Here is a 24,628-nt window from a genome sequence, read left to right as displayed (position 1 = left end):
CAAAATCGCAGTGTCTAGTTCATCCGAATCACATATATACATAAACATATATATATATATATACACACAAGTAGCCAAATATATATATAGTATGTAGATGTATATTGAAACATTATTTCAATAGGAATGTGAAGGGGGAGGGGGGGGGTCGGGGAGGTGTTAGAGAAATTAAATATCTGTCCAAGGCATATGCTACTGACCGTCAACAATCGGTGAGAGAAGGACAATGGAAATATGAACTTTATACACAAAACCAGTACAAATAAAAAAAAAAAAGAAGAGGTACGCCTTATAAATAGTTGAAATTAAATATTAACCGAGAATACTGAAAAAACCCTACTCTTTAATTAAATTAACTGTTTAATTTCTAATTAAAAAGGGATATTAAATAAGTATATAAAACACTTTCTCTTTTATTCAGATGCCGTCCGCTGCGTTTCAGTCCGGCAGGTCTCTCCCCCAGCTCTCCGTGGTGCGGACAGGGTGCAGGAACACGTAGGGGTTCTTTACACACAGGCACACGCCCGAACACGCGTGCGGACACAAATACACACACACACACCACACACATACACACACGAGCCTGTCTGCCCACCACCAACCTCCTCTTGGGTGGGTGAGCAGACACGGGTTCCTAGTGGTTAGTAGAGTCCCAGGGGAGGGTTGGGGACCCTCGGTTTGCAGGGGATCGGACGGGGAGGGGGGGCACCCCATTTTCCGAGGCACCTCCCCCGTGTACCGTCTTCCCGGGAGAGGGTTCCAGGGATGCACACCCACACGGACGGACAGACACCCTCACGCACACAATGCCCAGACACACACGCCCCAACCATTCTCCGTGCACCCAATCGCCCTACTGTATCTCTATATACTCTTCGGTAATATCCCTTTCCGGAAATGTTCCATGCGCATCTTGGATGCCATTTGGGGGCCGGGGAGGGGGGCATCTCCAGGGGTACAGGACAGATTGCTGTCACCTGGGTCCCCCCCCGTCAGCACATGCTGTCGTTTGGATTTCTGAGCAGCCGGAAGGGAATGGGGGCGGAGGGATGGACAGAAAAGTGGGTGGGGGGCAGGAGAGGGGCAGAGGAGGAGGGCGGAGGCCCCCCGCCCTCCCACCTTGCCAGGTCTCTGTAGACAGACGGTCCGCGTTACAGCTGGCTCACCCCCGTCTCGAGCACCGGGCCACAAAACCACGCACCGCCTGGCCCCGTTCTGTGCCTCCAAGTCCGCAGACGGGTAGCCGGGGGGCCCTGGCCCGGCGGGAAGGGAGGGAGGGAGGTGGTGATGGAGAGAGGGGACCGAGGGGAGGGAAGAAATCTTCGTCATCGCCCGGTTCGCCTGCCGCACCAGGCCGTCCGCGACCTGTCATCCCCATCGCATCCGCGGCATCTCCCCCGGGGTCGTCTCGGGCCCTGCGCTCTCCCGGGAGGTCGGGGGGTCTCTCCCCGGCCCCTCCTCCCCTGACCGGGGGGCCATCGCTAGCCAGCTGCCCGGAGAGGGGGGTGGAGAGGGAGGCGAGGGGGGCGGGGAGGCCGCATGGATGCACCCAAATTAGAAGATCCGTCTCACCCAGCGTCTCTGCTCAGTCCGTTCCTAGCTGGATTCTTTGTTTTTTTCCCCCAAGCAGCCCGCTTGGGTCCTCAGCAGTCAGATATATATCCAGTGAAGACACCAATAACGTTAGCAATGTTAATAAAAAAAAAACAGAATATATATATATATTTATATACATATATAAAATATATATATATATTTTTATTTTTATATATATATATATCTATAGGAATCCCAGAAAATACAACCCTATAGTCTTCCTGGCTCTTATTAGCAGCAGCATGAAAAAAAAAAATACAATCCAACTCCAAGGGAATTCTGCTCAGGTGCTTCAGTCCAGGGAATGCTTATTCCGGAGATTTTCCGTACTCAAAGTGCTATGCGCTACTGATCATCCTTCATTGGCGTTCCATTTGGATTAGTGTTATTTTTCTTTCCAGGTGAGAGGTCCGGCTCTGGAGATGTTGCCGCCCTCTTTCTCAGCACAGCTCATCGCCTTGGCTTGTCACATCTGCGGGAGGAGAAAAGAGGAGAGGTCAGGAGGGCGTTCTCGACTCGGTCTCAGTCGGACTCCGTGGGGGCCCCTCCACCTCATCCCGGTGGGAGCGGGGGACCGAGAAGACCGCTTCCCACCCCGGCCCCCGACCGCAGTCCAGGCCGGTATCCTTCTGCTTGGCCCCAGAATCCTGTCTGCCCCCCGCCGGGCCCAGGGTCACTTTGGGGCAGCGTGGGCTAACTGTCAGGGCCACCGCACGCTGGCAACCGACAGAAGGTGGTCCTGGGCAAAGTTTGTTCCACTGACTGAGATCTCTGGGATTAGGAAGGGAGGGGAACCACGTGGATTGCCCACCCAGCCCCTCCACGCCCGGCTCCTGGCCTTCGTGCCAAATCACCCAGGCAACCGGGCCAGGCGGGTCCGGGACTCCCTGCTCGCCCCACCCGTCCTCGAGGGCTCCGGGCTCGTCACTAGAAGAGCCAAAGTGCCAAGTCTCCCGTTTCCCCCAGAAAGATCCTACGGTGAGTAGGGACCTCGACGGGTCAATTTATCCAGTCCCCCCAGCCTCCAGATCGGGCTGCACCGAAATCCTCCCAGTCAGAGGACGATGACCAGACCCAGAGCACCATCCCAGGCTCGGACAGGAGAGCCCCAGGCCCACGGGCTTCGGGGGGTGAAAGGTCAAAATCGGAATCCGGAGCCGAGCCCCGGCTGAATCTCTGGAGCTTGAGGCAGAGGAGGGAAGGGGGTCTCTAGCCCGCCGGCTGCGGGTTTCCTTCGCTCTACCCCGAGTCTCAGAAATGGAGCCCAACTGGGGTTCACGGGGGCCAGGGTCCTCCTTGAGCCCTCACTCGGAAGCTGCCCCCACCCAACGGCGGCTGTCCCTTGGGTCGTCTCCCAGGGCCTCGACTCTGGCATCTGCGGGACTAGGGTCAGGTTGATGGCTTTGGCCTCTTTCGGGTTCGTCCACGTCTTCGGCAACTCCAGTAACTTACACGCACGCACACAAACACGCACTCTTCCACTCCATGCCAAGCTACAGACCAAGAGCTCCCAAAGGGCAGTCACAGTCTTCGCCATTTAGTCGGCTTCATGGCTCACTCCACCGGGCACAGATGAGCCCCCCGAAGGGACCCCCACCATTGCTGCTGCCTGTAGATAGCCCAAGGGGGTTGGGGGGGGGCACGCCCTTTAGGCAGTGTGAGCCCACCCCCGCATGCCCCAGGGAGCCCAGAATCCCGGGCCACCGAGAGGACAGGTGGGGACACCGGTCAGGGCCCAAGGTAAGCCTAGGGCTCTCACATGAGACAACGTTTGAAGGCAAGAATCCTAGGCGAGATGGCGCTGGGGTGGGGGAGCAGAGAGAAGACGACGAACTCGGATGGCGGGGAGAATGGGCTATTCCGGGTTCCCCCAATAAGGGCAGGGGGGTGGGGGAGGATTTGACACGGGGGCAAAGTGGAGTCAGTTCTAGCTCCCGGAATGGGAAAAGGAGCCGCTCCTTGGCATTGCAGCTGGATGTCTTCACACCCCCCACCTCCCCCATCAGAGTTCACAGGTCCAAGGAAAAACGAGGTGACCTCTTTTGGAGGCAACAGCACAGCACCAAAACGAGTCACCGCAACCAAAGATCACCAAGAGTACGGACGCCGCCAGCCGGGAGCCCAAGCCCCCCATTAATCCCCCTCCTCAGCGCCTGCCCCGACCCCCGGTGCGACCCCGTCTCTGAGCAGAAGGAAGGAGCAGTCACAAGCAAAGGGGAGCCAGAAGGCAGTAGGGGAAGCAAGCGCTCTCTCTCTCTCTCTCTTTCTCTCTCGCTCACTCTCTCGCTTTCTGACTGTCTCGCTCATCCTTCGGGAAACAAACCTGCAAGTGCGTTCGTTTAACTCAAGCTGCCTTGACTTGCAACGTGAGTCTGTGTTTTTGCAGGAGCATTTACAGGTCTGCAGATCTTGTACAAACAAGTGCTTTCTCCGCTCTGAGCAAGGCTCACAGGGACTGCAAAAAGGGAAAAGGAAAGAAGTCTAAGCTAGAGCGCTCCAGCAGAAAGAAAACAACTCATGCACCACCCCCTAACCGATGCGAGCCGCCCCCCCCAGCCCCGTCTCCGGTCCCCCGTCCGGCAGCCCCCAGAAACGCCCAGCAGCGGCACCCCGGGCAGGCCCCCTTAGGAATCACATCCGAATGCAACAGCGGAAAGAGAGAGAGAGAGAGACAGGAAACACAGACAGATTCCCTGGAGCGAGCCGGCAGGGGGCTGCCCCCGTTGGGATGGAGGGGAGGCAGGAGGCGGCAGGCGGCTTGGAGAGAGCGATGTTCCCTCATCCCCCGTCCCCACCGGAGCCAAAAACCAGGCTAGGCCTCTCCTAGAGGGTCCGTCCTGGAGGTCTGCCATGGTGGCCGGTCATTAAAAGTGGTGGGTCGGGAGGCCCCAGGTTGAAGATCCCTGGATTATGGCTGAGGCTCCTTCTTTGAGATGGGAATCCGCCTCCAACCCGGGTTGCGAATTTCCATCCACCATTTTGAAGAGTAAGCCAACCCCGGAGGAATGGCCCCCGAGCCATGGGAACGTAGAAGAGCCCCATCCCTGGTGGCGGGGGGGTGGAAGAAATGACCTCGGGCCCACCGCACGTGGACTCCTGGCCTCTCCTCGCCAAAGACAGAGAAAGACCGCCACCCCCCGCCACACGCACACCCTCCGGAACGGTCCACGCCTCGCGGGGAGGAACCGCGGTGGCCGCGGCCGAGCCACGATGGAGGATCAAGATTTGGCCCTACATTAGGAAGCTGAGCTCAACGCCCTCATCTTTTACGGTATCTGTTAAGCGCTTACTATGTGTCGGGCTCTGTACTAAGTGCTGGGGTAGATACAAGATCATCAGGTTGGACACGGTCCGGGGCCCGCGGTCTTAACGCCCATCTCACAGATGAGGTTGCTGAGGCCAGGGCAGTAAAGTGACTTGCCCAAGGTCACACGCAGCAGAGTGGCAGAGGCGGGACTAGAACCCAGGTCCCTCTTTCTCCCAGGCCTGGGCCAGGCCCTTTCTGCACTAATGGCTACTCCCAAGAGTCCCTTCGCTCCAGCCTGGCCCCAGAGTGGACGGGGAGAGGGAGGAGAGGGAGATGAAGAGGAGGAGGAGGAGGAGAAGGGAGGATAGGAATCAAAGCCACTGCCACCAGCACCACGAGACGACATCCGCTCCTCCCCAACTCCTGGACCCTAAGCCTTTCGCCAGGCCACAACATTATCCACGCACACGCGTACACACACGAGCACGCGGTCAAACACACGTCTGAAACATGCCTCTCCGCAGCTCCCAGCATCCCACTTCAACCAGGTGCAGAAGGCGGGAGCAGCAGACGTAGCCCCCGGGTGGGCTGGGAGCAGGCTGCAGGGGGGCTTAGGGTCCAGCCTGACCACCTGAGGGGACTCGGTGGGGGAAAGACCGGCACCCACTGAAGCCAGGAGTCCCCACCCAGAGGACCAGACCCCCGGGCCGGGTGACCGACCGCCACCAAATCTGCTGCCCCGATGGGCAGGAGAAGAAAGAGGGAAGGGGAGGTGAGGGGAGAGGGGAGGAGGTCATTGAGTGTATCGCAAGCCTGGGAGGAGGGAGGTGGCGGGGGGAGGCGGGGGGCGGGGTGGGGGGCCAAGGTCAAAGAGCACAGGACACCAACGTACAAGCTGTGAGATTTGTACCGGGCTTTCTTGCGCTTTCTCTTTTGACCCTTCCCCTTTCCTCGCTTTGATTTTCTGGAAAATAAAAAAACACAGAGACAGAGAGAGGGAGGGAGAACGGAAGAGCACGGAAAGGAGAGGGAGAATACCGACAGCCACCCCTTTTAACTTGGGGAGAGGATGATGCGAAGGGGAGAAAGGGTCAGGGTCTTCCTTGGGGTCCACACACCCATACATGTACGCGCACACACATACTCTCACTCACCTCCACAGACCCATCTTTCCACGTTCACGGGAGAGCGTAATACCTCACTCTGACGAGCACGCCTCAGTTTTTTTTTTTTTCCCAAAGCGCTTTCACACCAACGATCTCACTTTATCCTCACCACATCCCTGTGAGGTAGGGAGATGCCGGCATTATTGTCCCCATTTACAGGTAAGGAAACTGAGGCACGGAGAGGACACGGACACACAGCAGGCCAAGGGCAGGCAGGGCTGGGACTAGAACCCAACACTCCTTGCACAGGCGCATTCGTGTACACACAAACGTGTGCATACCTACGCTCATCCGTTCACGTTCACACAAAAATACGTGCCACAGGCACACTTGCTCACATCCATGCTAGAGCATCACTACAGAGAGACGTTCCCACCCTAACACAGGCCTTCTCCATCATCACCATCATCTCCTTCTCCTCCTCCCTCGCTCTTCCCTCTCCTGCCAGGGTGCCCCCCAGCCCCACCCCGGCCCCCTCAAAGGGTCCTGAGCCAACTGCAGGTCAGCAGCGGGTGGGAAGCACATTCACCATCAGCCTGGGACTGGGGGAAGGGATGCAGAGAGGGGAGGGTGCGGGGGAGAGAAATGGGGGAAGAAGGGCAAACCCACTTCTGTCGCCCCTCCAGGCTGGGGCTGCCACCTTTCCGGTGGGCAGAGAGAAGAAGGGAAGCGTTTGAGAGGGAGCAGGTTGGCCCAACTACCCAGTAGGTAGGGTCAGAGCTGAGAACCACAGCCTAACTCCCTCTTTCCTCAAGGGCTCAGAAGGCTGGGGCCCAACGCCCAACGGGCCAGGATGGTGACGATACCAGCCCGGGTGGATCAGGATGGCTACCTCCGAGGAGACTTGGCTCCTGGGGGTTCGGAGGGCGGAAGAGAGATGACGGCACTTAAGCTCACTTGCCTCCCCCCTTCCCAGGGTCCCTGGTTGACCGCCCACTCCCGGGGAGGAAGCGAGGGCCGAGTTGGGGGCTGACCACCTGGGGAAGGTGGGCGGCGGGTGTGCCAGGGCTGCCGGGTGGGGGGCAAAAGTTCCCCTAAGCCCCCATAATGGGGAAGAGCCAGTGGGGGCTGGGGGAACCGCCCAGTGTCACGGAATCCCCTCACAGTCTTGGTGCACCTCCCCATCTCCCCCCCACACCTCCATTCCCTCCCCACAGCACCTGTATGTATATATATTTGTACAGACTTACTACTCTATTCATTCTACTTGTACATATTTACTATTTATTTTGTTAATGATGCGCAGGTAGCTTTAATTCTATCTGTTCTGACGATTTTGACACCTGTCTCCATGTTTTGTTTTGTTGCCCGTCTCCCCGTTCTAGACTGTGAGCCCGCTGTTGGATAGGGACCGTCTCTACATGTTGCCAACTTGGACTTCCCAAGCGCTTAGTCTAGTGCTCTGCACACAGTAAGCGCTCAATAAATACGATTGAATGAATGAATGAATGAGTGAATGAATGAGGGGGAAGGGAGCCCGAGAGGAACTTGGCAGGGATTTCTCCAGGGCCTTGTTTAAGCCTGTTTTCTGGCACTGGGGCCCAACTGAATTTCCTTCTAAACCTCCCTCCTCCTCGCTGCAGGCAGGAGGGTGAAGGGGCGGGCCTAGTCCTGCCACCCTCCCCGCCTCAGAAAGGTGTGACCCATCCTAGAAATCCAGCAGGGAGGCGCAGAGGGCACCGCTGCCGGTCACTGGAGCTTTGGCAGGGGCTTCAGTCACGGGTTAGGGTGGGGTAAATATTCACGTGTGGAAAATGCACAGGGAACAGAGTGGGGAAAGAGTGGGGTACTGAGGCGGGAGGGAAAGCGGAAGGGGGGAGTGGGGCAGCCACCCACAAAGCTGGAACCCCAGGACTCTCCCCTCCGTCCTCTCTTCTTCACTCCGACACCTCAAATCCACGGGCACCGATCAGCAGACACACCCGAGGGGGAGACTGGAGCTCCAGTGCTGCCTCAGGCCATACTCTGATGCCAAAGGGAAGAGGGCAAGAATGCCAGATCTCTACCCAGGCCTGGGAGCGGCGTGGGGGAGGGAAATGTCTCTCTCTCTGTCTCACTTCTCTCTCTAGCTCTCTACATCCCAGGCAATCTACTGGTGACACCGTCCTTGGTTTCTCCATGACTCAGAGGCTTCTCCTCCGGCCTGTTTCCTAGGTCCCTTCCCCTGACCATGGGATGGACTGAACCCTCTGCCTCTGTGTCCCTGAAGTCCCTGCCCCTGAGCCAGAGCCAAAAAGCCCAACGCGCTTCCTCTGGAGCCAGAAGCCACTACTTCCTCCTCCTCCTCCTCCACCTCAAGAGGCCAGGCCAAAGCAAACCCACCCGCCCCCATTCAAGCCAACGATGCTTCGCCTCTACACACGGCCCCGACCTCGAGGCCGCTTCCAGCACAAAACCCTCCTGCTCTTTGGCAAGAGGCCGGCTCTTTCCCCTGCTCCTCCCGGTCACATCTGCCGGCCGCCACGCTCCTCTCAGGAGGAAGGCCGAGCCCCGCTCCGGAACCCCCCTCCCCGCAGCTGGCCAGAGGGTCCCGGCCCCGTGCTGGATGCCGACGTCGGCCCACGGCTGGAGGAAGCGTCCGCGGAGGTGGTCGGGGGCAGTGCCAGGGAAGTCTGAAAGCTCCCTCTCGGCCAGCAGTGGAAGGGGCGGGGATCAAAATCTTCAGACCACACTGCTGGGAATATACAATCCCTTCCAATACGGTCCGACGCTCGGGGCCGGGATTTCCCAGGGACTTGTAATTCAAGTCCAAGTCTCCTAGACCCCAAAGGGGGTTCGAGCGCCCTTAGAGAAGGGACTTAAGAAACTTCCCTTGCCGCCCCACCTCGGGAACCAAAATCCATCCAGATCTGGCACCCCAGCCGCCGCTGCCGGCGGGAAAGCCGAGGGGAAGGTTGCAAGGGGCAAAACCATCGCAACGACTGGTCAAGTGAGGAGGAAATTTGTGTCACTTACTTTTCTTGTTTCGCTTTTACATCTTTCTTTGGTCTGTTGAGGGGAGGGGGAAGAGAAACAGAAAGGGAGGTTAGATAGAGTAACCAGAATAACCCTTCCTCCCTCGCTCCCATCCCTCTGGCTGAGAGTTGCCCCTCAACCCTCCTCTCTCTCCGGACTCTCCCTCTCACCGGCCTTCTCTCTCTCCTGCCTCTCCCCCTCTTTCACCAGCCCTCTTTCTCTGCCTCAGGAGCTTTACAATCTCCAGCCTCTGCCCATCCTGAGAGGGCAACCCGTCTCGCTCCTCCCCGCCCCACGGGCCCACCCTGCGGCCCGGACGCTTGGGTCCCTCCTCACCTGCATTCACATTTACTGTGCTGTTGGAAGCTCATCTCGTTGATTTGCTGACTGTGGTGAGGTTTGATTCTCATGATCTGGAAGCGAAGGAGAGAGCGGCGCAGTTAGGGAGTGAGCCAAGTCGATGCCCTGGAAGATGCCCTGACCACTTAAAAGGCTTGGAGGTTTGACCCATGGAGGGGGCCGGTCGATGGGTGGGGGACACCGCCCCTTCCTCATGTGTCTACCTCATCTGGTAGCACATCCCTGCCCTCAAAGAGCTCACAGTCTAGCGGGAGAGACAGACGGTAAAAGGAATTACAGATGTCTCTGCCGTCTCCAACGTGGGCACCCTTGGGAGTCGGCATGGGAGGGGGCCACGGCTCTTTTGTCTGTCCCACCATTAGCAAAGTTCAGAGGGGCGCCTTCATCCCCAGCAGGATCTAAGAGAAGACTGGGGGGAGCCGGGGGGAGCTGCGTTGGGGGCCTGTGGTCAGACCTCTGAGGGGGCAAGGAGAAAAAAAGGGGCTGGGGGCACAAAGGAGAGGACGGAAATGGACGTCTCTTTCTACCCGGTTGCTTTCCCCTCCCTGTAATTTACATTAGCATCTGACCCCCCTGTGCCAAAAGGGATCGTGCCTTCCCACTCCGTTGAGATCTAATCCCAGCCCTGCCACATGCCTGCTCTGGGACCTGAAGCTAGTCATTTACTTTATCTATGCCTCAGTTTCCTCAGCTGTGAGATAAGAATTCGATGCCTCTCGTCCCCCCTACGTAGATTCATTCATTCATTCATTCAATCATATTTATTGAGCGCTTACTGTGTGCAGAGCACTGGACTAAGCGCTTGGGAAGTGCAAGTTGGCAACATATAGAGACGGTCCCTACCCAACAGTCTAGAAGATGTTCCTCTATTAATAACAATAATAATAATGGCATTTATTAAGTGCTTACTACGTGCAACCCCATGTGGAACCGGGACTTTGCCCAATCTGATTAACTTGTAATTACCCCAGTGTTTAAAACAGTGCTTGATACATAGTAAGAGCGTAACAAACATAACAATAAGAAGAATAATGTAATAAATCGATGCTCAAGAGATAAGGTTCATTTGGGCAGGGGAGGAGACCAACAGAGGCTTTCCTGGAGGGTTACTTCAGCTTTCTGAGAAACCTAGGGAAACAGCGAGGAGAGTTATAATCCTGGCTCTGCCTCATAACTACTATTTGACCTTGGGCAAGTCACGTAACTTCTCTGTGCCTCAGTTTCCTCATCTGTCAAAGGGGGATTCAATACCTGTTCTCCCTCCTACTTAGACTGCGAGCCCCTCGTGGGACCTTGATCTCATATCTAGCCCAGCGGTTGACACAGAGTCGGTGCTTGCCAAATTCCGGGAGCCCCGCAGGCCTGCCCACCTGCATAGTGACGTTGTGCACCTCCGACGGCACACATTCCAACCCCTCGTCATTACAGCAGCCGGCACACCGCATCAGAGGCACGCAGGACGGCTTGAAGATGAACTCGACCTCGTCGGGATACTCCTGGAAAATGTCCACCAGCGTCTCGATCGTCCGGCAGAAGCTGCGCTCGTATACTTCCAGGAACTTTATGACTGGGAGGGGTCCGGAGAGGAGAGAAGGAGATACTGAGTCCAAAGTCATGCCGGCTAACTCCCCGATTTTCTCCCAGTTCGTGCCCACCGCCATCCAGATGCATCCCCATTGAAGTCACCAAATCTTCCAGCTGGATTGTCTCTCTTTTTTAGCCCACAGGAGGCAAAACCTCTCAGGATCCCGGACCCCCTCGCAAGCGTTTTCCTGGCTTGTGCCCCCCCACCTCCACCCCAAAGATCCTCATCTGGAATCCATTCCTGCCAGGATAGGGATAAATATCAGCCCTGAAGGAGGAGGGGACAATGGGATTAGGATCTTGATGAGGGGATGGGGGAGACGGGACTCCGTCCCACCAGATATTCCCTTCTTCAGGAGCAAGTAAGACACGGGGCCCCCACGGGGACTGGAGAATCGGGGGGCAACCAGGCCCGTAAACTAGCCCTAGCGCGAATAGTGGCTCAATGGAAAAAGCCCGGGCTTTAGAGTCGGAAGTCATGGGTTCTAATCCCAGCTCCGCCACATGCCTGTTGTGTGACCTTGGGCAAGTCACTCAACTTCTCTGAGACTCAGTTACCTCATCTGTAAAATGGGGATTACGACTGTGAGCCTCATGTGGGACAACCTGATCACCTTATACCCCCCAGTGCTTAGAACAGTGCTTGGCACATAGTAAGCGCTTAACCATCATTATTAGTATTATTACTTGATGGGGGTTAAGGGAGAGGTGTTATTTATTTATTCACTCATTCATTCACTTATCTATTTATTTATTTATATTAATGCCTGTCTCCCCTCTAGACTGTGAGCTTGCTGTGGGCAGGGAATGTGTCCATTATATTGTTATATTGTGCCCTCCCCAGTGCTTAGTACAGTGCTCTGCAAACAGTAAATGCTCAATAAATACGGTTGAATGAATGAATGAATGAATGAATGAGAAGCAGCATGGCTCAATGGAAAGAGCCCGGGCTTTGGAGTCAGAGGTCATGGGTTCAAATCCTGGCTCCTCCAACTGTCAGCTGTGTGACTTTGGAAAAGTCACTTCACTTCTCTGGGCCTCACTTCCCTCATCTGTAAAATGAGGATTAAGACTGTGAGCGCCCAGTGGGACAACCTGATCACCTTTTAACCTCCCCAGCGCTTAGAACAGTGCTTTGCCCATGGTAAGCCCTTAATAAATGCCATCATTATTTATTTATTATTATTCTCTGTGCCTCAGTTCCCTCATCTGTAAAATGGGGATGAAGATTGTGAGCCCCCCTGAGGGACAACCTGATCACCTTGTTACCTCCCCAGTGCTTAGAACAGTGCTTTGCCCATAGTAAGCGCTTAACAAATACCATTATTATTATTACTAGCGTGGCTCAGTGGTAAGGAGCATGGCTTTGGAGTCAGAGGTCATGGGTTCAAATCCAGGCTCTGCCAATTATCAGCTGTGTGACTTTGGGCAAGTCGCTTAACTTCTCTGTGCCTGTTACCTCATCTGTAAAATGGGGATGAAGACTGTGAGCCCCCCGTGGGACAACCTGATCACCTTGTAACCTCCCCAGCGCTTAGAACAGTGCTTTGCTCGTAGTAAGCACTTAATAAATGCCATCATTATTTATTTATTATTCTTCTCTGTGCCTCAGTTCCCTCATCTGTAAAATGGGAATTGAAACGGTGAGCCCCCCATGGGACAACCTGATCACCTTGTAACCTCCCCAGCGCTTAGAACAGTGCTTTGCTTACTATGCTTACTATGGTAAGCGCTTAACAAATACCATTATTATTATTACTATTATTATTATGAATGAATGAAGGGGCGGGGCTCGTGTCTCAGTGGAAAGAGCCCGGGCTTTGGAGTCAGAGGTCATGGGTTCAAACCCCGGCTCCGCCACTTGTCAGCTGTGTGACTTTGGGCACACTTCACTTCTCTGGGCCTCAGTTCCCTCATCTGTAAAATGAGGATTAAAGCTGTGAGCCCCCCATGGGACAACCTGATCACCTTGTAACCTCCCCAGCGCTTAGAACAGTGCTTTGCTCATAGTAAGCGCTTAATAAATGCCATCATTATTTATTTATTATTCTTCTCTGTGCCTCAGTTCTCTCATCTGTAAAATGGGGATTGAAACGGTGAGCCCCCCATGGGACAACCTGATCAGTTTGTAACGTTCCCAGAGGTTAGAACAGTGCTTTGCACATAGTAACTTCTTAATAAATGTCATCATTGTTTATTTATTATTCTTCTCTGTGCCTCAGTTCCCTCATCTGTAAAATGGGGATGAAGGCTGTGAGCCCCCCTCCGAGGGACAACCTGATCACCTTGTCACCTCCCCAGCGCTTAGAACAGTGCTTTGCACATAGTAAGCACTTAATAAATGCCATCATTATTATTATTACTATTATTACTATGAATGGATGAATGAAGGGGCTGGAGGTGGAGGGGCGGGGCTTGTTGCTAGGGGCGGGGCGTGTTGCTAGGGTGGGACTCGGAGTGCGCGTGCGCTTCCTGACGGGGCGGTGTCTGAGTGAGTGACGTAAGTGGGCGTGGCCCGGCGTGCGTCAGGGGGCGTGTCCCGGCATGCTCCGGGCGACGTCAGGTTGGCCAATAACCCCATCTGATAAGGGCCAAAGTGCTTGCATAATAACAATAATAATAATAATGATGGCATTTATTAAGCGCTTACTATGTGCCAAGCACTGTTCTAAGCGCTGGGAAGGTTACAAGGTGATCAGGTTGTCCCAGGGGGGGCTCCCAGTCTTCATCCCCATTTGACAGATGAGGTCACTGAGGCCCAGAGAAGTGAAGTGTCTGGCCCAAAGTCACCCAGCTGACCACTGGTGGAGCGGGATTCGAACCCATGACCTCTGACTCCAAAGCCCGGGCTCTTTCCCTTGAGCCACGCTGCATCGTGGAAAAAGCGGGCTCCGACCGGGTAAGTGTTGCTCGGCCGCGGTCAAAGAGGCCTATGAAGGTTGCCCAGCCTGGGGGACGGCCATGTGAATTTAGGCGGCGGGGCCAGGGTGCCCAGAGTTCACCCCATGGCATGGTGGGGGGAAAGTGGACAATGGGGCACGTTGACCCAAAGACAGGAGGGAGAGGAAGGCATCTGTTCCGACGATTTGGACGCCAGTCTACGCGTTTTGTTTTGTTGTCCGTCTCCCCCTTCTAGACTGTGAGCCTGTTATAAATCATAATAATGGCATTTATTAAGCGCTTACTATGTGCAACGCACTGTTCTAAGTAGTAATAATAATGATAATCGCACTTATTAAGCGCTTACTATGTGCAACGCACTGTTCTAAGTAGTAATAATAATGATAATGGCATTTATTAAGCGCTTACTATGTGCAACAGACTGTTCTAAGTAGTAATAATAATGATAATGGCATTTATTAACTGCTTACTATGTGCAATGCACTGTTCTAAGTAGTAATAATAATGATAATGGCATTTATTAAGTGCTTACTATGTGCAGCAGACTGTTCTAAGTAGTAATAATAATGATAATGGCATTTATTAAGCGCTTACTATGTGCAATACACTGTTCTAAGTAATAATAATAATAATAATGGCATTTATTAAGCGCTTACTATGTGCAACGCACTGTTCTAAGTAGTAATAATAATGATAATGGCATTTATTAAGCGCTTACTATGTGCAACGCAGTGTTCTAAGTAGTAATAGTAATGATAATGGCATTTATTAAGCACTTACTATGTGCAACGCACTGTTCTAAGTAGTAATAATAATGATAATGGCATTTATTAAGCGCTTACTATGTGCAACAGACTGTTCTAAGTAGTAATAATAATGATAACGGCATTTATTAAGCGCTTACTATGTGCAATGCACTGTTCTAAGTAATAATAATAATAATGGCATTTATTAAGCGCTTACTATGTGCAAAGGACTGTTCTAAGTAATAATAATAATAATAATGGCATTTATTAAGTGCTTACTATGTGCAACACACTGTTCTAAGTAGTAATGATAATGATAATGGCATTTATTAAGCGCTTACTATGTGCAAAACACTGTTCTAAGTAATAATAATAATAATGGCATTTATTAAGCGCTTACTATGTGCAATGCACTGTTCTAAGTAATAATAATAATAATGGCATTTATTAAGCGCTTACTATGTGCTTTCTAAGCACTGAGGAGGTTACAAGGTGATCAGGTTGTCCCACCGGGGGCTCACAGTCTTCATCCCCATTTGACAGATGAGGTAACTGAGGCCCAGAGAAGTTAAGTGACTTGCCCAAAGTCACACAGCTGACAGTTGGCGGAGCCGGGGTTTGAACCCATGGCCTCCGACTCCAAAGCCCGGGCTCTTTCCACTGAGTGCTTACTATGTGCAAAACACTGTTCTAAGTAATAATAATAATAATAATGGCATTTATTAAGCGCTTACTATGTGCTTTCTAAGCGCTGAGGAGGTTACAAGGTGATCAGGTTGTCCCACAGGGGGCTCACAGTCTTCATCCCCATTTGACAGATGAGGTAACTGAGGCCCAGAGAAGTGAAGTGACTTGCCCCAAGTCACACAGCTGAGAAGTGACTTGCCCAAAGTCACACAGCTGACAGTTGGCAGAGCCAGGATTTGAACCCATGACCTCTGACTCCAAAGCCCAGGCTCTTTCCATTGAGCCAAGCTGCTTCTCTAAGCCCTGGGGAGTTTACAAGGTGATCAGGTTGTCCCACGTGGGGCTCACGGTTTTAAACCCCATTTTACAGATGAGGTAACTGAGGCACAGAGAAGTGAAGTGACTTCCCCAAGGTCACACAGCTGACAAGTGGCGGAGCCGGGATTTGAACCCATGACCTCTGACTCCAAAGCCCGTGTTTTTTCCACTGAGCTGTTGTTGGGTAGGGACCGTCTCGAACTGTTGCCGACTTGCACTTCCCAAGCGCTTAGTACAGTGATCTGCACACAGGAAGCGCTCAATAAATACGATTGAATGAATGAATGAATGCTTGTTTCCATCCCAGTGCTTAGTACAGTGCCTGGTAAATGATAATAATAATAATAATAATGATGGCATTTGTTAAGCGCTTACTATGTGCAAAGCACTGCTCTAAATAAATAGACTAGGAAATGAGGGATTACTTAGATTGCTTAGATTAGCAATGAGGGATTGCTTAGAACAGTGCTTTGCACATAGTAAGCGCTTAACAAATGCCATTATTATTATTATTATTTAGTTAATGATGTGCATGTAGCTTAATTTCAATTTATTCTGATGACTTGACACCTGTCCACGTGTTTTATTTTGTTGTCCGTCTCCCCCTTCTAGACTGTGAGCCCGTGGTTGGGTAGGGACCGTCTCGATCTGTTGCCGACTTGCCTTTCCCAAGCGCTTAGTACAGTGGTCTGCACAAAGTAAGCGCTCAATAAATACGATTGAATGAATGAATGTAGGTCTTGTTTCCATCCCAGTGCTTAGTACAGTGCCTGGTAAATAGTAATCCCTCATTTCCTATTCTTTTTATTTTGTTAATGATGTGCATCTAGCTTAATTTCTATTTATTCTGATGACTTGACACCTGTCCGTGGGTCCACAGGGACCGTCTCGACCTGTTGCCGACTTGCACTTCCCAAGCGCTTAGTACAGTGCTCTGCACACAGTAAGCGCTCAACAAATAGGATTGAATGAATGAAGTTGGTGGTGGGCCAGGGGCAAGAAGCTGGCGATGTGCCTGGGAGAGGAATCAATCAATTGGCGGTATTTATGGAGCGCTTACTAGGTGCGCGGCACCGTAGTAGGCGCTTGGGAGAGTACGGCGTGGCTTAGTGGAAAGAGCACGGGCTGGGGATTCAAAGGATGTGGGTTCTAATCCTGGCTCCGCCGCTTAGCTGTGTGACTTTGGGCCAGGCACTTCACTTCTCTGCGCCTCGGTTAACTATCTGTAAAATGGGTATTAAGACTGTGAGCCCCACGTGGGGCAAACTGATGATCTTGTATCTATCCCAGCACTTAGAAGGGTGCTTGGTACATAGTAAGTGCTTAACAAATACCATATTATTATTATTATTCTAATCCCAGCTCCGCCACTTGTCTGCTGGGTGACCTTGGGGAAGCCACTTTGCCTCTCTGGGCCTCAGTGACCTCATCTGTAAAATGGGGATCAAGACTGTGAGCCCCACGTGGGACAACCTGATTACCCTGTATCTACCCCAGCTCTTAGAACAGTGCTCGGCACCTAGTAAGTGCTTAACGGCTACCATTGTTATTGTTATTATTACAATAGAACAGAGTTGGCAGACACTTTTCCTGCCCGCCCACCCCTCAGGACGTGGAACGAGTCTAATAATATTAGGAATAATAATGACGGTATTTGTTAAGCGCTTACTACGTGCGATAAGCACTGGGGGTGATACCAGGTTTATCAGGTTGTCCCCCGTGGGGTTCACAGTCTTAATCCCCATTTGGCAGATGAGGTAACTGAGGCTCAGAGAAGTTGTGACGTGCTGAAAGTCACACAGCTGACAAGCGGCGGAGCTGGGATTAGAGCCCGTGACCTCAATAAACACAATCAATCAATCAGTCATATTTATTGAGCACTTACGGTGTGCAGAGCACTGTACTAAGCGCTTGGGAAGTACAACTGAACTGAATGACTCCCGAGCCCGGGCTCTTTCCACTGAGCCACGCTGCTTCTAGTCTGTAGACCATCAGCTCGTCCTGGGCAGGGAATGTGTCTGCCCACGGGAAGCGCTCAGTAAGTACGATCGACCGACTGGAATGGGGTTCCTAGAGGACGTTCGGGCCCGGCCCTGGGTATCGCAGCCCCTCTCTGCCCTTGGAAAACCGCGTCTTCCGAGCTCCTGACCCTTCTCCCGGTGCCCTGGGGACGGGCGTGGGAGAGAGGCCGAACCTTCCACCCACTTGCATTGCCGGTGTCATCACTCATCCTCAGGACAGTTAGTGGGGATGGAGCCCATTGGGAGGGGGTGGGAGTTTGGGGGTGGGGGGGACGGGCAGGGGAGGGGTTAAAGGCAGACCCCGGCCATCCTCCCCCCCCAGGTTGACAGGCCCTTGGGTTGCTTTCCCACGCTGGCCAGCTGGCTAGCTCCCCGGGCCAGTCCGCTAGGACGCCTCCAAGGGAGGGTCAGAAAGATTTTGCTCTCATGGGTTGGGCGGAGGTTGGGGGGTGGGGGGGGGGTCTTCGGCGCCAACGAGGAAGGGGAGGGACAATACGTGGTCTCAGGCGTGGGGTCCGTTCCAGGATCTCCTAGAAATGGGGCCAGAGGAGGAAGTAGTTCCTGTAAAGCCGGCTCCCCTCGGTCCCCGGCCCCGGGAGACAGCGACCAATCGCTCGAAATGAAAACCTCCTTTTTACAAAGCCCGGCCGCAAGCATCTGTGGTTTTCCTTATTTATCCCGGACGACCTTTTCTCGAACAAACAAAGCCCGTTTGTCTCGCTTCCCTGGGGCGTCCCAGACCCCAGAAACCGGGCAGGAGGGCGGCCGTGGAGAGCGAGGTGGGTTCCGGGGGTCGGGGAGAGGTGGGGGGGATGGCGGTCCTCCTGGACAGACGGAGGGCCCGGCCCAAAGCGGAAAATCTAGCGTTCGCCCCTACGGCGGACTCCGCGGGGTCCTCATCGTGCATGGAGAGCCACGCTCTCCTGCCATCCAGCGCCCGTCCGGGCCCTGCCCGGAAGTCCCGCAGGCCGGGCGATGCTCGGGCCAAGGGGCCCCTGCCCCTGCCCTCCCGAGGGGGCCCAGATGCCAAGGGGACCCCTACTCCACTAGAGCCAGAGCAGAATTCGGAGAGAAAGGTGAGGGGGACTGGGTGGAAGAGATGCTGGGGGAGAAGAGGCGCCCCCTGAAACGCAGAGGCTCATCTGACCCCGGGTACCCCCTCACTCCCGGCTCTGCAGAACAAAAGGCAGAGCAGGAGCAGGGAGGAGGGAGAGGCGGGCAGGGGGAGGGGAGGGAAGAGGGAAAGGAGGAGGGAAGGGAGGAGGGAAAAGAGGAGGGAAAGGAGGAGGGGAGGGCAGTCTGGCTGCGGCCTTGCATCCCTCTGCTGGTTTTAGAGAGAAACACAGCAGGGCAGCGAGCCCGACTACTACCAGCACGATGAAGAAATGGGCCTCATTTTCCTACATTGTGCGTGGCATCACTGCTAGCCAGGGCAGAGGGCGGGCCAGCCGGACGGGCCCCCACCCGAATGACCACACGGGGCCTTGTCGGGCCCCCGCCCCACCCCCATACAGCTCTAAGCCATTTGGGCTGCCCGGGAGGAGGGGAACTCCTAGCCGCTCTTCAAGGGGGCAACAAAGGACGGGGGGGAAGACAGAAGACTGGGCTGAATAGACCATTGATATGACCCAATATGGCTTTCTTCTGTTCCGCCTCACCTCCCTGGAGACATTGGAGCCGATAGCCCTTCCCTGATGGGGGGGGCAAGGTCAAGACCACTTAGCCGTTCTGACCCCTGACAGTCCCCAGGACAGGTCCTCCCCTCGCCCAGGGTGCTTCAATCGGTGGAGGGGGATGGGGGAAGGGGGGAGGAGGTGGTCCCCCACCAAGGTCCATCTGTCCTTGATGGGCAGATCCAGGAGGGGAGATGAGAGAAGTGGATTCCACTGGCAGCCGGGGAATGAAAGGGTTAAACCTCCCTTTTCCCTCCTTTAACCCCCTTCTCCAGGGCCTCCGGCTGGAGAAAAGCTGCTTCCCCCCGACCCCCCCCCCCCAACACACACACACACCTCACCCTCCCAGGATGTTCTGTTTCCTCCCTGCCACCTCCCACCATGGTCAAGGCCTAGGCGGTCAGACTTACCTTCGTTGGGTTTCCGTTCTCCTTCCCCTGCAGTGGGAGCAGCTTGGGACCACTGTAAAGAGAGCAGGAGAGGAATTATTTCCGAGCCCTCCCTGCGGGAGCAGGGACGAGGGTCTGGGGTGAGGCCAGGTCACGGGGAAGGGTCCAAGATGGCTCGGTCTCTCCGGGCCTCTCTTCCGGGGCCCCAGAGAAAAGGGTGAGCCCTAGTTACAGCTCAGAGACCCCTTTCCTCAGACTCCCCGGTATGCGCCCATCTACTTCTCCTCCCTCTTTCTCCTGCCATGCCTGGTTCGATCGTCCCAGATGGGAGCCCCGGTGTGGCAGGAGTTATTTGGAAGAGTGGGCTTCTCCACCTATAAACCCCACCCTCCCCGCACTGTGACCCACCCACCCCCTTCTCAGCAGAAGGAGATGAAAAGCCAACCACGAACCCGAGCTAAAGGACGGAGAGAAGGGCTTCAGTCAGCTAGAGAGATCTGACTCCTCCAACCGCTTTTAGAGCAGCGTGGCTCAGCGGAAAGAGCCCGGGCTTTGGAGTCAGAGGCAAATCTGGCTCCGCCAGCTGGGTGACTTTGGGCAGGCCACTTCACTTCTCTGGGCCTCCTTTCCCTCATCTGTAAAATGGGGATTAAAGCCGTGAGCCCCCCGTGGGACAACCTGATCACCGTGTAACCTCCCCAGCGCTTAGGACAGTGCTTGGCACATAGTAAGCGCTGAACAAATACCATCGTTATTATTTTGAAGGAGGGAGGTTCTCTGGCACCTCAGCTTCTTGAAAGGAAGTGGATTTTAAAGGAGGAAGGTTCTCTGGCACCTCAGCTTCTTGAAAGGAAGTGGAAATGAACTTGGCGTTCAGAAGCCCTGAGTAGTAGTAAAGTCAGGAGAAGGAGAAGGGAAAGGGTGGGAGGGAAGCAGTGGACATGACCTGCTCCCACTAACACTCCGGGGAAGGCGTTTGGGAGCCAGCTCCCGAAGGAGAGCCGCCCCGTCCCTCCCCGCCTCAGCGGAGGAGGTCAAGGGCCACTCGGAGATGGAGCTCTGACAACAGGATTAGGCCGAGGGGTTAGCGTTCCCGAATGCCAAACTTCCAGGCCCCCGTGAACCCTTCCGTGCCAGGGTATCTGCCCTGCACACGAGATGCCCCGTCTTGTCCCCACTCCCACTTTGCCACCTCGGCTCCTACTCCCGGCCCCGCTGTCGCCCAGATATGGGCTCTGCATAGGCTCCCTCGAGTTTCTCTCTCCTCAGATCCACCCCAGGCCCGGAGTGCGTCCCCTCCTCCCCGCACAGAGACTCCCCGCTTGCCAGCTAGGCTGTCACACCACCCTCCAACGACTACACGCTCCTTAACCCCGGGGCCATCGTGACCACCGGTGGGGGGGGGGAGGGGAGGGGAGTCCAGGAGGGCGGGCACCCCTTCTCAAACCAACCCCCGAGCACCTCCCCTCCCCTGGACGTGGTCAACCCTGGGACCGAGGCAGGTCCGTCCCCTCCCCGGGCAGTGAAGGTCATCGCAAGAGCGCCGCCACGGACCAAATTACCCGAGTTGGGAGACTGCCTGGGGAAAGGTCCCAAGACCCAGGGACCCACTCAGCCAGGGTGGCGGCACCCCAAACTTCTCCACCCACCATCTTCTCTCCCCCAAAGCCTTCAGGCCCCTCTCCGACCTGAGAACTCCCTGCCGCTCCAGGCTGGTACCCGCCACTCACCGCCAGGCCAAAGGAGGCAAGAACCAATACTATCCCCCAAAAGTCAAAGGCACCCCCAAACTTCTCCACCCACCATCTTCTCTCCCCCAAAGCCTTCAGGCCCCTCTCCGACTTGAGAACTCCCTGCCGCTCCAGACTGATACCCGCCACTCACCGCCAGGCCAAAGGAGGCAAGAACCAATACTATCCCCCAAAAGTCAAAGGCACCCCCAAACTTCTCCACCCACCATCTTCTCTCCCCCAAAGCCTTCAGGCCCCTCTCCGACCTGAGAACTCCCTGCCGCTCCAGGCTGGTACCCGCCACTCACTGCCAGGCCAAAGGAGGCAAAAATCGATACTATCCCCCAAAATTCAAAGGCGTCCCCAGCCCCCGGTGACCTCCCACCCTAGTGTCCCCACTGCTTGCCCACCTCCCCCCCTTCCACCCAGTGCTCCCTGGGTCTTTACTGGCCCACTGCCCCTAGGATGGAGCCCCTCTCCTCATTGCCACCCCCTGCCAACTTCACCCAGAGCCTCTGTGCCCTTGTCCCCACTGCCCAGGGACCGCAGCTGCCCGCTTTCCCGGAAATAGAGGTGCAGAGACGGAAAGAGCAGTCGCAGTCTTGGAGGTGGGGGGCAAGGGGAGAATCCGGGTGGCCCAGAGCGGGCCGGCGGGGAGGGGCCCGGTGTCCTTCTCTGGGGGCTGCTGAAGGTCACACCGACCCGCCGGGCCCTGGGCTGCCTCCCCTCCCCCCTTCCTCCCTCCCTGGATTAACCAGGCCCCAATTTTTGTGGTGGGTTTTGGCTGGGGAGGGAGTATTTGAGTGGCGGGGGGGAACTTGGGCCATAGTAGCCCGCGCACCCCAAGGCTCGGGGAGTAAATGGGAAGAGGGGGGTGTTTGCAGATGCTGCCTCCCTTCCCTAAGTGACCAGGCCGGAGCCAGGAGCTAGAGCGCGGACCCTCCTCCCCTCCCCCAGCCTTTGTTGCTCCCTTTCAGGAGCCACGGGGTAGGGGGTCTGAGGTGGGGAGGGGGCAAGGGGAGACCGGGCTGGTGGCTGAGGGGAGAATCTGCCAGCCCCCGGGGGAGGAGGGGGAGGGAGCCCTGGGGCTGGAGGGGGGGAAGAGGGGAGGGAAAAAACCCTGCCCAGCAGGACAATGGGGACTTGGGTCAGCGGTTGGGGGGGATGTGGGCCGTAGAGAGGGGCTTCGAGGGGCGACACCTGCCTCCCTCCTCGGCACTGGGGACGTGGGGGGGGGGGTCTCAGCCCCAGGGGGTCAAGGCGGAGTCCAAACTCACTGACCACACTTCCGACCCCTCCTAAGGGGTCTCCAACGTGCGGGCCCTTCCCCCCTCCCGTCCCTCACCCCTCTCTCCGGGCCTCGACGGGAGGGTCGGGAGGGGGAGAAGGGGCCCGGCCAGTGCAGAGCAGGCCACAAAGGGGGCGGGGAACCGTCCCTCCCGGGCCGGGTTGTCCCCACGCCGCCGACGTCACCACAAAACGCTTTGGAAACGTTTCCAAACCCAAAGGCCAAGGAAGGGGAGGGGGTCTCCTTCCCTCTCTCTCCCCCCCTCCCAGCACCCCAAAAGGCGCCGTCCAGCCGTTCCCCCCAGCCCCCCGGCCCCCTGTCACCAGCCGGGACGGGAACCGCCGTGGCCACATGGGCGACCCCCGGGGAGGGGACCCCGGCCAGCAAAGCCCCCCCAAGGCCCCGGCCAGAGGAGGGGGGTCCGGGCCGGAGGGATGGGGAGGCTTGGGGCCGTCGGGGCCCAGAGGAGGGAGAAGGGGTGGTCCCTAAAAGCGTGGGACGGGGGACAGGGTCGGCCTCCCCCTCCAGGAAGCCCTCGGGGGGGAGACCCAGGCCCCTCGACTCCCAACCCCCGGGGCCCCACGCGGCCCGGGCTGATGTAATCAGGGCCGCCCAGGCCGCGCTGAGGACCTTAGAGGGGTCGCCGCCACCCCTTGGTGGGACTCCAGGATCGGCCCTCCCCGCCCCCCAACTTTTCCCCAACTCCGGCGGGGCCCGCAGGCCCCCTCCCACCCTGCCGTTGCAGGCCCGTTGGCGAGGGTCTCGGCGGACCCCTCGCCCCCCTTCTCCCTGCCGGGACAACTCAGTTCACTCAACCGTCCTTACTGAGCGCTCACCCCGGGCACTGCGAGACCTCGACCTCGGGGGCGGCGAACTTGGCCGGGGTGGTCGACCGCCCCCCCACCCCCACCCCCACCCCCCGCCGCTGTCACCGTGCCCGGCGTCGACCCCCGTCTTACCTTGGCATGATGGAGGTACAGCAGCAGTGCCAAGCCCCAGTGGACCCAAGTGAGCAGAAAGTTCATGGTTTCGGAGGCCGGGCAGGGGGCAGCGCCTTCCTCGCTGCTTCCCCTCCTCCTCCTCCTCCTCCTCTTCCCCGTGCCCCGAATCTCCAGCCGCCTGGCACCGGCCTCGTCCTGTCCGGCCTGGGGCGGGCGGGCACCTTGGGTGGGCACTCGGATCCCCAGGGTTTCACCCGTCCATGGGCCACCTGGCTCCGGGCCTCCTCCTCTTCTTCTTCCTCCTCCTCTTTCCCGGGCTCCTCCTCCTCCTCCTTCCCCCGGGGTCAGCTCCTCCGAGCTCCTCGGACGCGGGAACACCCCCCAAAGTTGCCCCCAAAGTTTCAAAGCATCGTCGGGGGGGGCGACCCCCGCCCCGCGCGGGAAAGGACCGGGCGCGGGAAAGGACCGGTCCTGGGCCCGGCCCCCCGAGGGAGGGGGATCCCGGGGGTGGGACGACGGCAGGGCCGGGACGATTCCCTCTCCCTGCCTTCCTTTCCCCCTCCCCACCCCGGGGGGGGAAGCAAAAAAATCCAACTGGGGCCTGGAGGTGGGCGTCGAGGAGCTTCTCCCCAGCCCCGGAGACCAGGAGGAGGCGGATAACGAGGAGAAGGATCAAAAAGAAATGGCAAAGAAGGACACCGGCGAAGCGCAGCAAATCCCAAAGTGGTGGTGGTGGTGGTGGTGGGTGGGTGGGTGGGGGGCTTGGTCCTGCCCGGGCTCCGTGTCCGGCTTGGCCGCCCACCAAGACGCCGCCTCCGGGCCTGTGTGGCTCGCCCGCCGGCCCTCCCGCTCGCCCACCGGTCCTCGGGCCACCGCCTCCCGCTCAACTGCGGCCCGGCCCGAGGCCCGGCTAAGACTAAGCCGCAGGCCCCTCCCCCCTGGGCCCGCCTCCCGGCCAACCAGGGAAGGGGGTGGGGGGTGGGCAGGGGCTGGGGGAGCCTCCCCCCTGCCACCCACCCCACCCAC

General features: G+C 56.5%; 1 protein-coding gene across 4 annotated transcripts; it reads right to left on the bottom strand.

The window, feature by feature from the left end:
• Positions 1–1,772: 1,772 nt before the first annotated feature.
• On the bottom strand, positions 1,773–24,267 carry VEGFA (vascular endothelial growth factor A). Of its 4 annotated transcripts, none has more exons than XM_038760914.1 (8): positions 23,621–24,267; positions 19,665–19,716; positions 10,695–10,891; positions 9,301–9,377; positions 8,965–8,997; positions 5,736–5,807; positions 3,920–4,051; positions 1,773–2,068 (listed from the first exon to the last, which is right to left on the bottom strand). In XM_038760914.1, exons 1-8 carry the CDS (start codon positions 23,684–23,686, stop codon positions 2,047–2,049), a joined length of 651 nt encoding a protein of 216 aa, XP_038616842.1. In that variant the 5' UTR covers positions 23,687–24,267; the 3' UTR covers positions 1,773–2,046. The 4 variants fall into 4 exon arrangements, with proteins under 4 accessions (XP_038616842.1, XP_038616843.1, XP_038616844.1 ...); XM_038760915.1 differs by having other exon boundaries at positions 5,754–5,807; XM_038760916.1 differs by lacking the exon at positions 5,736–5,807.
• Between the last annotated feature and the right edge of the window lie 361 nt (positions 24,268–24,628).

Source organism: Tachyglossus aculeatus, chromosome 19, assembly GCF_015852505.1.
Source record: "Tachyglossus aculeatus isolate mTacAcu1 chromosome 19, mTacAcu1.pri, whole genome shotgun sequence".
Taxonomy (NCBI): domain Eukaryota; kingdom Metazoa; phylum Chordata; class Mammalia; order Monotremata; family Tachyglossidae; genus Tachyglossus; species Tachyglossus aculeatus.
Note: the sequence above shows the minus strand (reverse complement) of the source record. Positions and strands in the feature narration are given on the sequence as shown.